The 14,749-nt window shown below is 35.1% G+C and overlaps 1 protein-coding gene across 1 annotated transcript in view; it reads right to left on the bottom strand.

Annotated features, from left to right (window-relative positions):
- Nucleotides 1–1,578: 1,578 nt before the first annotated feature.
- The window catches only part of wwk (anoctamin 8 white walker), a 56,817-nt gene continuing 43,646 nt past the window's right edge, over nucleotides 1,579–14,749 (bottom strand). The window contains exons 21-25 of the mRNA XM_089646599.1: nucleotides 14,477–14,590; nucleotides 11,044–11,199; nucleotides 9,928–10,105; nucleotides 8,442–8,575; nucleotides 1,579–8,298 (exon numbers count right to left, since the gene is read on the bottom strand). Of these exons, the coding sequence (XP_089502725.1) occupies nucleotides 8,203–8,298; nucleotides 8,442–8,575; nucleotides 9,928–10,105; nucleotides 11,044–11,199; nucleotides 14,477–14,590 (678 nt within the window). The 3' untranslated portion in view covers nucleotides 1,579–8,202. The remainder of the gene's footprint in view (nucleotides 8,299–8,441; nucleotides 8,576–9,927; nucleotides 10,106–11,043; nucleotides 11,200–14,476; nucleotides 14,591–14,749) is intronic.

Here is a 14,749-nt window from a genome sequence, read left to right as displayed (position 1 = left end):
CAATGTGTCTTAAAATCAAACGACGCCGTCCCGGCGGGTCTGATGTCTGTCGGCTTAAAAACGAAAAAGGGATACATTATTGACATCTGTGTTTAAAATTTTAAATGCCAATCGCTCTGTAGATAATAAAGCATTTATTTCGTAGTAATTGGCAGGACTCCGTTTTTTTCCTGATATTTACGATTGAAATTTTGTTATATTTCAGCTTCAATGAATTTTTTCAAAATGGCGTGTGGTTTGGGAATTGACAAGCTTGTTCGTAAAACGCATGGTGAGCGGCTAACAAGAGCCCAAATGGCAAAAAATATATATTATGGTAGTAAGTATGATTAATGTACAACTTTTCTTAATCCAATTATAAAAAATGAAGAAAAAAAATTGGTTTTTGAAAAAAAAAAATTTTCACATCCTCGTTTAATCATATTATTTTTTTTTAAAAACAATGCATATATTTTTTACATACCTTGATTCAATGCAAAAGTAAATTAAAAAAGATTGTTTCGTTTGCATGTTTAGTTTAAAAGTTATGTAAGATTTAGTACACCACTGCACTTAAAACTTTTGGTACAAAATTAATTCGGATGTGAAGGACAATTTTTTTAGCAAACAATTCGGAGGCCAATGGGTTAATATAAAATGGTAAAAACCGATTAATCTTCTGTAACATAAACACACACTCCACCACAATCTACTTATGTGACCTGATGATGGACGCTGAAATGCCATCCGAATCTTTGGCTAAACAAGGAGAAGCGCAACACGGTATAGTAACCCAAATATGAATCATATCGAACGAAACAAACAATTATTCAACAGAAAAATTAAATTAATTATTGAAGACAGTATTAGCAATTCTTAAACGAAAATTTGACACAGAAAAGTCAGAAAAAGATACGGTCACATCTAGGACTTGAACCCAAAACCCTCGTCTTGCCAGAATGCAACTCTACCAACTGAGCTAATACTTTGAATAAGAACTACCAACATTATCATAATTTTCTTATCGCACATTTATATTGGTTGCTATCTTTATGCATGATCGCAAGATCGCATGATGTGACTAGATGTGACCGTATCTTTTTTCTGTGTCAAATTTTCATATAAGAATAGCTAATATTGTCTTCAATTATTAAATATTACAATTTGAGGTTATACTATAATTTAAAAGTTGTCAGAAACATGAATTTTTGTGTGTTTTTAAATAATGTGATGAGGTAGGTATTTTTTCATTCAAATATTTTTTTGCTATACCTCTGCAAGACTTAGCACTACTAAAATAAAAATTATTATTTATGCTAAAGATTACAGTAGTCATATTGGAGTATGATAAAGTGATAGGCTTGGCATTCAGTCGTAGTGTTGCTTTATAGATGTATTCAAAAATATAATTCTTCCAACAAGTTGGAAAAGGACGGCTGTTGATGACTTTTATGGATGAGAATTAAAACTGCTAAAAAAAAATCTGTTCTTTTCACGCTGACATTTTGGTTCAAAAGAACAAAGTTTTTAAGTCATTTAATTTTGATTCTTTTCCGTTCGCAGAAATTTGTTTAAGTCACTTATAGTAAAAACTAACTATACTGTAAATTGCCAGTTGGGATGCCTAATTATTAGAGCTTATTAATGCATTAAGGCAAGAACTAATTATTTTTGCATTATAAGCAGTAATTATTTTCGTAATGGCAGTAGGCTTAAGAATCAAGGAATGTTTTTCAAATTTTCAAATGCCACAAATTCCAGCAGCAAATTAATTTTACGAAAATTCTTGACGTAGGAAAAGAGATCACATTTTTAAAGCATTTTATTTCGATGGATCGAGTATCGTGCGTGGCGTTAGCTTAAAATTTCAGGCAAGGTAATAAGGCAAAGTTTTTGACAAAATGTAAATTTAATTTCAAATGCTTTGAATTTCAAAGGATCCATCTATAAATAAATGTTCAATTAACGAAACAGTAGAAACCATTTTTACATTAGAAATGATTTAAAATAAAATACAAAAAAAAATTTCAGAATAAATTTTTTTGGTAATTATTTCTTGAACTGCCGCATTTTTAGGAACAGATTATGGAAATTACACTTTGTTTCAACAATTACTACAAGAAACAGATATTTAACTGTACAACATTAATAGGTTCTTAGTTTGGGTTAGTTAAGTAATTTATGCGTATTTAGATTGAAACGAGGCAAGTGTCGCCCCATACAAAATGGCAATAAAGGTATCATTTTATAAGGTAAATTTAGAACTTTGATTCAATAAAAATGGAATTAAAATGCATCTTTTACCATTTATCCCAATATGATTAAGTAGAAACGAAGTGTAATTTCTACAATCTTTGCCTATTAAAGATGCGTATAAAATGTGGTTAGGGAAATATATACTGATTTTTTAACATTAATTTCACACAGGAGGCGCTGAATTTTTTTTTGTATCCTCTTTGAGGATGCTGCGTAGAGGGTCTTTTAAGGAAAGTGTGTCCAGGAGTGACGGACGTAAGATTACAAGGCGATGGGTTGGGATCTTTCGTTAATAGGGCAACTGCTCTTAATCACTGAGCTATATTCTCAACTACCACCAGCGCAGTTTGCTAAAACAATTGACCGATTAGTGAAAGATTCCAGTATTTAAATGGTGGCGGTAAAATAACCTTTAGCGTTTAAACACATGACATTATAGTGCAGGCCAATGTCAATCAGAGCATGAGTACAGTAAAATGACAATGAATAAAGCACTCATAATCTATATAACAACATTAAGACTGAAAATTATTAAAATTATTTTTACCACTTATCTATTATCTAAAATTCTAGGCTGCACTTATGACTAACAGGTTTATTTGGAGCGCTGTAAATACTGTTTTAAAACCACGGGTAAATGCAGACGAAGTTAAGTATCGAAATAAAGCACGTGGAGAAAATTTAGGAGAATAATTACAACCAAAATAAAGCAGGCACTTTTTTAGTAGATTTTCCTCAATATTTTATTTTTACATTTTTAGTGTAAAGGAATTCGTTTCGATCACAGACATATGAAAATATAGACTAGAAATTAAAGGTGAGGGGTAAAATAAACTGTTAAAGAACGAAAGGGGTAAAGCTGACTGTGATTCGTCAATAAATCAATCTGACAGTATATAGGCATCTCGCATTATAATATCACCATTTAGTTCTTAAAAGTAAAATCTGCTTTTGAATGAATAGACATTTTTACATGGGAGCGCAAATTACTCGCCACGTTATGAACAAATTTGCGAAGTCCAAATTCGGCAAAAAAAAATTTCTTCTATTTTCAGAGTCGAATATTTTGTTTACGTATTTAGTTAAGACACTTTGATAAGTGTTCATAATTTACTTCCCAGTAACAACGATGCGCACACTTGAGAATCGCTACATTCGACCAATGTTGGCTCGATGTGATAGTATATGTTTCTACAACTGATTCATATTATACGACGTGAATAAGCTTAAAATGATGCTTACATATGGAATGTAATACGACAATTGGGTTTATTCTCTTTTTCACATCTATTTTTACAAGTTTTCATATCACAAGCCACTATTTTGCCGTGTTATTTCATAAAATGCCTCGACCATAGCTCGACGCTAGTTCGAACAAGAATGATGACGTCACATTCTCAAGATTCACGGGAAGCCATACGCGAGCCCAGCCGGCTCCAATGGAACCGGTATGGGGAGTGGGGAATAATACGCTTTTAATCACTTAGGGCAGGTCTACTAATATTCATATGTCTATGGTTTCGATGAATTGATGTCATTAAACACACAATATTGATAATACGTGAGGAAATAAGGTTCAATCTAAAAGAACACAAAGAAATAATATACATAGTAATTTAAGTGAGTTTCGTGAACAGGCTCAAGGACTTAAGGATATTTGGATCAACTTTTAATTATCATTATTCTCATCGTAAATAATTGGTTCTTAGAAGGTCGAGGCTTATCATTAACAATTTATTGACACTAAAACTCATGATTACGTATCTGAAAAATAATTGATTCTTAGAATAGTGATGCTTGACAGCATTATGGATTCTTATATTATACTTATATAAGAAGATATACAGATTATACTTCTGACACCGATCTAGAATAAGATATTTTTAGACTCTTCTCAGAATCATTGATTCGTAGACGCTCGATACATCTTAAGGATCATTTATTGATGTTTAGACTCTTGATACTTATCAGCGATTGTTCGATATCTTCGTATTTATGTCGCTTGAGGATAATTGATTCTAAGACACTTGACATTTATCAACCAATAATTGGTTGATGCTTCTAAATAATAATTGATTCGTCAACTTTTGATGTTTCTTAAGAATAATTGACGCATAGATTCTTGATGGTTCTTAACAATAATTATTGGTGCTTAGACACTCGATGCTTTCATGCATAATTTGCGACTCAATACTTAACTCCGTCTGATCATAATAATAACAAACTGACTAGTAAACTATTTAAACTACTATGTTTATGTGTATTTTGAACCTAGCAGACTAGTTTTTATTACTTACAGAATTTATTTTATTATACATGTAACTATTGTAAATTAGAATTAGTAGTAGAAACACTCTCTAAATGTTTCCCTTTGTAGACTATTAGCTATTCTGTTTGATTATAACACATTTTACAAAAGCAACAGACAAAGCACTATTTTTTTCTAAACAATAAAACACAGCAAATTTTTCTCTAGCTACTTATAGACAATTTTATAAAACTAATAATTTTAGTGAACAGAAATTATGTTCTGATGAAATAAAGTTGTGAAAAAAGCTAAGATAGGGATGTTTTAAACCTTGTCACATTTGTATGATGATAAAATCGAGAAAAGCTGAAACAGTGTGAAAATCTGCGTCTAACCGGAACTGTTTAAACATCAAAAAAGGCACTAATCATCCATTTAATCGCCAATCAAATGTGACAGAGGTTGAAGCAACTCAACCTAAATCTGTTAATTGTGGAATATATTCAAAAGCGTAAAATGTCAGATTACGTTCACATTAAATAATTTTATTGTTATTTTCACTTTTTTGAATTTTCAGAATTTATCAGAAAATAATATTTTTGAAAACAAATAAAAAACAAAGCAAAAAAACAAGTATTATTTTTATGAAAATTACAATTTTTTTAAGGTAACTAATTACCTTCTTCCCAGTTTGCAATATTAAATAGCTAATTATTAATTTACACTTCAAAGTATTTTAAATAAATACATAACTAACAATTACAATTACTTTGCTAGAAAAATATATCTTTAAACATCAATGATTACACTCTTGACATAATATGGCAAACTTAACAATTTATTAATTAAGCTCTCCCCATCGTTATGATTTGTATACAAAGTTTTATGGAAACCATATTGATTATGGTAGTACAAGTGAAGGTTGGACAACAAGCAGTGAAAATGATTAAAGAAATTACAAAAGTTTGTAAATATCAAATTTAAAAATTACTAAATGTATTTTGCCAAAATTATAACATTTCTAAAAGGATGCAGAAGAAAACAAAACTGAGAATTTTAATGTAAATTGTTAGTACATAATAAATAATTGACAAAGCATTTTTAATTCCATAAGCCGTGCATATACAGTATTGTCAGCTAAATAATTCCTAATTCCATTTTAATTTTCACTTGTGACGTTAGGTTAGGTTGTTCAAATCTCCATCATTTGTTTGACAATAATTAGTGCAATTTTGAATTTTTGTCATTTTCTTACTTTTCCTGTTTCCCGTTTCATCGTCTGATCGACATTTGATTGGCCATCAAGGATAATAGCATGGGGATAATGCTTGACGTCTGATCAAAAGCTAAAAAGAGCCAAGAATCAGCGGTTCACAAAGACCTATCAAATGTAACGTTCAAATGACACAACCTGGAATTGCTGTAAAATGATTCATATTTAGTGAAAGATTTAATAAATATTGACGTTAGTAGTTGAAATTGAACAATTGAAGTTAGCAGTCCCCAACGGAGTGCTGGTACCTACCCTGATGTATGGAAGTGAGGCATGGAACTGGCAAAGAAAGGATGAAAGTAGATTGAATGCTGTTGAAATGAGATCCCTGAGGCGTATGTGTGGTAAAACCATGTTTGATCGTGAGAGGAATGTGGAGATCCGCAAAGAGTGCAGGGCTGATGTAAGCGTAATGAGTAAGATTAAGAAAGGGACGCTTAGATGGTTTGGGCATGTAGAGCGAATGAGCGAAGATAGGAGTGTAAGGAGGATATATGATGCAAAAGCGAATGGTAGCAGAAGTCGGGAACGCTTGAGGAAGACATGGCACGACCAAGTGAATGAGATACTTGAGTCGGGCCGAGTCAGAATAATAGAAGAGTATGTATGAGACGATGTATGAATGTGAATGAGGCAAGGAGTGTGTGCCAAGACCGAGTTGTTTGGCGGTCCGTCCTCTCTGCCTACCCCTTCGGGGAAACGGCGTGATGGTTAGTTAGTTAGTTTAATAAATAAATATTAGCTAATAGGCCACAACTTGAGGAGTACTATTTATATTATTAGGATTAATGGAATGTATATTGGAAGATCAGAAATTCGATTAAAGTTTGCTAATGATGTAGCAATGTATACAAAATATTCTATGATTTAGAAAAAATTATGTATTAGGCGTTAAATAATATTGGATTTGCAAAGTTTGCGTACTCAAATGGTATACATGAAGACCAGGTTTATGTTCCACCTCATGTTTAGTACTCAAATGATATACATGAAGACCAGGTCTATGTCCCACCTCATGTTGAGTACTCAAATAGTATACATGAAGACCAGGTTTATGTGCCACCTCATGTTGAGTACTCAAATAGTATACATGAAGACCAGGTCTATGTCCCACCTCATGTTGAGTACTCAAATAGTATACATGAAGACCAGGTTTATGTGCCACCTCATGTTGAGTACTCAAATGGTATACATGAAGACCAGGTCTATGTCCCACCTCATGTTCAGAACAAGCTAATAAAATACATTCTAAAATAAATATGACGCACAGATCGAAGAAATTACATACTAAAGCTATAAAATAAAATACATTCTTAAACAAAAATGATGTAAGCATTGAAGAAAATATGTTTTAAAGCTGAAAATAAACATTATTAAATAACAATGATGTACTGATCATGGAAAATACATACTAAAGCTAAAAAGATAAAATACATTTTTAAATAACCATGATATACAGATCAAAAGAAAATCCACACTAAAGCTGATAAAATAAAATATGTTTATATAGTTATAAACAGATCAAAGAAAATACACACTAAAGCTGATAAAATAAATACGACGTATAGATCAACGAAAATCATTAAAAAGTATAGTATGATTTTAAATAACCATGACATGAAGATCAAAGAAAATACATACCAAAGCTGATAAAATAGAGTACGTTCTTAAATAAATGTGACATACAGATCGAAGAAAATAAGTAGTAGTAATTTGGTTCGCGCGCCTAAGTTTTAGCTAGAATGATAGTTGCAAGGGAACATTTAGTATGAGAGGAATTTAATATAATATTGTATTATGTAGTACTAAATGGAATGTTAAGATCACAACACTAAGAAGTAGAAATATTAAGAATAAAAATAAGACTTTTAAATGTTATGAAAACTGTGTTCTCACAAATTAATATAATAATGTTACATAGTTAAGCACGAACAGTCTAAGGCCTAAGTATTAGTGGTTGAACTGTTGATGCATAACTCAATGAATACATATTATTGAAAAGGATTAGGTTAGGATACCTTGGAGCAACTACCTGAAAGTGTCACATCTACATATAAATATACAAAAACGCTTCTAAAACTTGTCTAAAAAAAGCTATACAAAATTAATAATCAATACATATACTATGATAATGTCAACTATTGCATTTATCTAACAATAACTATCAAATAATCAATCGACCTACGCACATAAAATTTCTAAACATTAAAATTTACATAATTATTGCCCAATTATTTTTAAAATTTAAAAATAAACATAAATGCATTAATATTAAAAACAAAGTTAGGTTAGGCTCAGTTTTACCGCCATAATATGCTTCTTAGAAGAAAAACACATGAGCATTGTGAAACAAAGATAAAAAAATACAAAAAATTAACTTATTGATGAAAATAACGGTAGGTATTTAATATGACCATTGGAAAAAGTGAAATAAAGTGGAGCTGATTCAAGAAGATGATCGTGGCATCACATCCTCCACGTGAATCAATTGTTCCAGTGGAATGAGGTTCAGTTCCCCGCCGTATATGGGGGGTGGTAGGGCCTGAAACAATTCACATATTTGTGATTAATAAAGTAATTTCCAATTCATAACAATCATCGTTCGTTATCAGGTAATACAGGTTTAAATTAGATAAAGTGAGGTTAGGTTAAGTTTCGTTAAATGAGGTTAGGTTAGTATATTACCTTTGGTGGTGGAGGAGCATTCTCTGCCTTGGCTGCCGCAGCCTCTCGGGCCTTCCTGAGACGCAAGGAGAAGATTGCCACAGAGCGAGCCCGCTTCACCAGGGCTGCCGTGGCCGGACTTTGCTTTTTCTTTTCTGTAATTACAACATAGTTCATTATATTACTCTGTACATCGCGGGAGCTAACAGTTGCGCCTAGGCCTGGAGACGCTTCACCGACCTGTGCCGCCTGCGCCGCGAGGCCTTCGCGCTCACATCATCTACCATTGAGATCCACAGCATTTCCGGCTCTTTCATCATACTGGAGCATCCGGAAGACCCATGGTCTTCACCACCAGTAATGAACATTACCACTGAGTCTGGTCTCCGCTCGCAGCGCGTCGAGCTACTGCCTTCATCACCATGACCACACTTCACTACCATTCATCTGCGCTTTGGTGTCGAGCATTGGTCTGGAGGATTCGCCACCAATCATTCCACTGAAGCGACGGAGTAATTCACTGTCAGCAACAAACTACAACTACATTCGCTACTTCTATAAAGCCACTGCAATACTATAACCTCTTTCATTCGTCTCTCACTGTTGTCACCCAACCCTACCACCAACCCTTAGCTATGACACTGCAATGAAAATAATTCCACTAACGTTTAGCTATCACGCTGCAATGAAATACTTCCACCTACCTTTAGCTATTTCACTTTCACACTGCAATGAAAATAATTCCACTAACGTTTAGCTATCACGCTGCAATGAAATACTTCCACCTACCTTTAGCTATTTCACTTTCACACTGCAATGAAAATAATTCCACTAACGTTTAGCTATCACGCTGCAATGAAATACTTCCACCCACCTTTAGCTATTTCACTTTCACACTGCAATGAAAATAATTCCACTAACGTTTAGCTATCACGCTGCAGTGAAATACTTCCACCTACCTTTAGCTATTTCACTTTCACACTGCAATGAAAATAATTCCACTAACGTTTAGCTATCACGCTGCAATGAAATACTTCCACCCACCTTTAGCTATTTCACTTTCACACTGCAATGAAAATAATTCCACTAACGTTTAGCTATCACGCTGCAGTGAAATACTTCCACCTACCTTTAGCTATTTCACTTTCACACTGCAATGAAAATAATTCCACTAACGTTTAGCTATCACGCTGCAATGAAATACTTCCACCCACCTTTAGCTATTTCACTTTCACACTGCAATGAAAATAATTCCACTAACGTTTAGCTATCACGCTGCAATGAAATACTTCCACCTACCTTTAGCTATTTCACTTTCACACTGCAATGAAAATAATTCCACTAACGTTTAGCTATCACGCTGCAATGAAATACTTCCACCCACCTTTAGCTATTTCACTTTCACACTGCAATGAAAATAATTCCACTAACGTTTAGCTATCACGCTGCAGTGAAATACTTCCATCAACCTTTAGCTATCACACTGCAATGAAACACATTGACCAACCTTTAGGCTTATCCTCCTCTCCAGAGGAGGCGGAGGTGACATTCTCGGAGGCAGGGGCGGTGGGTGGGGAAGAGTGTGGGGCGGGAGGGTGGGGGTGCGGGGTGCTGGTGGGTGTTACACTCCGAGCCCCCAGTAGTTCCGGATCAGAGCCAGTCACACCACTTGCTGCAGATATTTCCTGTAAATAAATAATAAAGGTATATTTTGATGGTTTTTCTATTATTAATTATAAATATAGAGATCATTATTATTGACACGCATAATCTAAAATAATACTAAATCTAGATGCTAATGTATAACAACTGTTGATTGATCAAGGACGGGTTGTTTATCAGAATTTGAACAATTCATCAAGTTCTATGTATGAAGGATCTATCCACATCCTTTTACTATTTCAGTTTTGAGAAACAACCAGCCAATAATTATATAATAAAAGAACTTGAAAAAAACCTTCACAGAACTTGAAAAACAACTTTGAATTTTGATGAATTGTTCTGTGAAATAACCCGTTCTTAGAGATCCCCAAAACTCTCAGCGGAAAGTCAGGGGAATTTTGAGGATTTTCTGCTCTGACATTATTGAGGTTAAATAAGATTTTATTTTATTTTGGTATTAAGTAGTCACTTTCTGGTTTGACACATTAATGAAATTTAATTTTAAAAATTTTTAAAAAGAAAGACAAACATTCTTGGGTTACGAATAACCTGACAATGTTTGAAAATCTCCTACTACCACCACAGTAAGCGGAAAATGTTGCTTGTGTTGTGATAGAGGACTTAGCCAGCCGAGGAATTGAACACACTACGCCTGGGTGGGACAAAATGCGATGTCAACTCAATGACCTATAACTTTTTTTATTACCACAAATTTACTATGAGCAATAGGTTTCGCTTAACACAAGCATCACCAGGCTTTAATTTATACCCTGATGATAGTTGTGTTGAGTAAAACCAGTCGGTTGTAATAAATTAAATAAATTCGTGGTTATAAACAAAGTTATTATTATAATTACTAAAAAATATTCTATTATTTTAGGGAATTAATGGTCCTTCATCAGCATGAATCAGTGAATTTCCAACTAAGCAGATAGTAAATCAGCTATGTGTTATGTTTCACCTTTCTCTCCAGCTTCAAGGAGGGCAGCGGTGGAATGCAGTGAGTAGAACGATGCAGGGGCTCCTTAGCGGCCAGGGCAGCAGCCCTCAGGGGCCTGGGAATCCACTCCGCACCCCCTGGGCCCACAGTCAGGTGCACCCCGGGGTGCTCTGTCTCCTATGCAAGAAAAAAAAAATTAACCCAAAGTGAATAAGTTCGGGTATCGCATACCCCGACATTTCGAAACAAAATATTTTATATTTTTATCATGGTGCTCGAAACTAGGGCGCCTTGGCGTCTCTGTAGCTAGAGGAAAGGGTGCGGGGAGAGGTTAAAATGCAATGGCTAGTTTTGCACCGACGGAAATAGGAGATACACATGTGAGAACTCATCTCGGGTATATAACACCCCACCCCATATTTGGCTTACGTATTTCGTGCCATTTTGTTTCGTAGGTGCTTCAATAATAAGCAAGTGAATTTGTGGAGTTATGTAACGAAAGTTCCTATTTGTTGTACATAACTCATTGGAATAATTTGTAATTAACTATGAAGGTTCAACTCTAATCATAAATATTTATCCAATCTAAAATTATGGTTTTATTATATTGATAAGAACAGAAGATCCAGGAAAATATAATTAAACTTTATTACAAACTGTTACATACATTTTATGTGGGTACGTGATACCCCCCTTGCAGTTAGTTTAACAAATTTATGTGGGTATGTGGTACCCAACTTACAGTTGGTGTAACAATTTTGTGTGGGTACGTGATACCCACCTTACAGTCAGTGAAATAATTTAACTTTAAGTATCGGAGCTTTATAGAAGCCAGAGCAAATCTGGTTTCCAAAAAACTAGGCAAAAATTTAAAAAACATGTTCGGAGCCACCTCTAGACTGGAGCCCCAAAATACTTAATAAACCCACTTGATTCTGTAAAAAATGTGCAAAAGAGGGCGTTCTATCTGATTGACAATCTATTGTTAACAGACTGATAGCCATCTCTTATGTACAGGCGCAATGTAAGCATGATGAGTATGTTTTACGGGTAATTTAATGGAGCCTGCTCTAAGGAGCTAGCAGCGTTGATCTTTTGTGCACTGGTGCACGTGTGTGAAACTCAACGTACACAAGCAGAACACCCGTTCACAGTTGAGGTTGGCTTCACGAGAACGGGCCGCTTCTTAGACTGGTTTTTGTGTAAGATGGCTCGTATGTGGAACGATCTACCGGTATCTGTTTTTCCTCCTTTACATAATCCGGGCCTCTTCAAGACCCCCATTAATAAATTCCTTCCTACAGCCCCTACTTTAACCCATCTCACAATGCTGCCCAACTGGGTGGTGACATAGCTCCCCTGCCTTTACACTGTACAGACAGGGGCGCTCTTGTAAGGTGTCACATAATATATATTTTTAAAACTCCATTCCAGCCCGGTTTGCAAATGTATGAGAGACTGTAATCAGACCGATTAGTAGCCGAGTGAACAAATACGTCGGGTTCCCACCCAGGTATCGTGGGTTCAACCGTTTGGTAGCTTAAGTCCATCATTTTACAAGTAATATTTACACTTTTAATAATGATAAAAGAAGAAATTCAATTGTTGTCAAGTTATTCGTAATCTGGGAATGTTTGTCTTTCATTAACAAAAAATTTGTACATCACTTTTACTTTGTCTGTTGATATTATTACATATATGTATGTTGATATATTATTGTAGAGGAGATTTGATATGACATATTGTCTATTGGTGTCGTCTTAGGGGAGATTTGATATGACATATTGTCTATTACTGTCATCTTCGAGGAGATTTATATGGCACAGCGTCTATTATGTGAATTGACACAAAGTATATTACACATCTTTTAGTCAGGGATGCGAGACACAACGGACAGGAAAGTCGCGTTTTGTTATTTGCCTGTCTATTTGTGTCATAAAGAGTATCATTCTATAATACTTGATAGCGTCATTCACAAGGCTTACGTTTTTTATTATTGATTTTCATTGACAGCATATTGTGTCGTATTACAAATCTCTGTTTGCTCCGGTGGTTAACCAACACCTCTGCCATAGATCACCCCAAGTAGTTAGCTATGTTCTGTGACTTAGCAAGGTGCCCGGATTCGTGGAGTGAGGTTTGTCCAAGTCATAGTGGCAGATTTATCTGCCCACTAGCTAAGTGGCAAGACGGATCGGGAGAGGCCAGGCCTGCGATTCTGGAGTTGAACGATCAATCGTTTTCGTATGCGCCGTCTTCGAGTGAAAAACTACTAGTCGTCGCGACTAACTTTTTCGAATGTTTCAATTTTACGTATTCTTGAGCGTCGAACGGTCGAAGTTGGTAGAAGAGATGATTATATTGGCACCCCTGTGAATATTGTCTATGTTCCTGATGTTTTTGGGATTTCTATGGTGTGACTGTCAAACAGACAACAGTTATTCGTTATTCAAAACAGAAATGGCTGCGGGACATATTACAAATTGCCAAAAGCAACTCTTAATTGAGCTTGTAAGCTCCGATAAAGACTTAGTAAGTGGGAAATTTTCACCCACTTTTACATTTGCGGAATCCGCGCGGTAAAACAAAAATTGACAGCTAGACTAGATTTTGACAGCCAATTCCATAGAAACGCCAACAACCTACCACTCGCTGCCCTGTTTCTACTGGTTATACCCAGTAGTTGTTGTGTGGAATGACTTTTGACGTTTGGCGTCGAAGTATGTACCTTCGACCAATTTCGGGAATAGCAATGACGACCAACGATTCAGGAATAGAGCCCTAGTTGACCTCTACAGTTGGACTCTCTTCACCAATACCTAGCAACGCAAAGGGAGGGATGGATCTATACATCACTCCTGGAACCACTGACCCCCAGATTCCTACCCCCTTTCTCCCACACACCCTTTCTTTCCAGAATTTTACTTACTTAAAAAGACCCCCCTACACAGCATCCCCAAAGATGAGATAGGCTCTGAGGAAGTTATTTTCCTCAGGGTCACCCATGTGGAGTAAATTATAACAAAAAATCAACCGGTAAAAAAGATTTACTTTAATACATCTATTTTCAAAGAATTTTTTTTTTGTTTCTGGTTTTACTGAGGATTGAACCTTCCTCCCCGGGGACTGGACTCAACACCGCTAACATCTAAGCCAAGTCCTAATTGGATAGTAACGAAATGTATTTCGTATATAACCTGCAGTAAATTCTTAAATAAAATGTCAATCCAATTTCAGAAAAATGCGTCTAGGTACGCGTGTGCAAGTTAATAGAATGCATTGTTACCGACGACGAATCGATCTGCCGAGTTTCAGTTATATCGGATGTCGGGAAGTGGGTTAATTTAAACTTCCAAGATTACATTTCAATCTTTTATTTTTTAAATCAATAAAACAAAATCGAAATTCAAAGTTATGTATTTAAAAAAAAAATATATATATATGTATAACTTACATGGGACCAGTGCCTTTCCGGAGAAGGAGACTTCTTTGGTCGGAAGGGAGGAATTTCAGCCACCAGCGGGCTGCGAGCAGGAATAGCCGATTCAACCCCACTGGAACTGCTTGGCTAATTAAACAAAAATATTAATATTAATGTACCCCGCACCGCATTGCTCCTTGCTCAGTCTGTCTGGGCAGATAGAGAAAAAATAGCGCGTGTTGCTTTTACATCCAACAGATGGCGCTGTTTTTCTCCAAAAACATGTTTCTACCTGTCACAGGTTAC

The sequence above is a fragment of the Hesperophylax consimilis genome, chromosome 24 (genome assembly GCF_061612785.1).
Source record: "Hesperophylax consimilis isolate HC1 chromosome 24, BYU_Hcon_1.0, whole genome shotgun sequence".
Classification (NCBI taxonomy): domain Eukaryota; kingdom Metazoa; phylum Arthropoda; class Insecta; order Trichoptera; family Limnephilidae; genus Hesperophylax; species Hesperophylax consimilis.
Note: the sequence above shows the minus strand (reverse complement) of the source record. Positions and strands in the feature narration are given on the sequence as shown.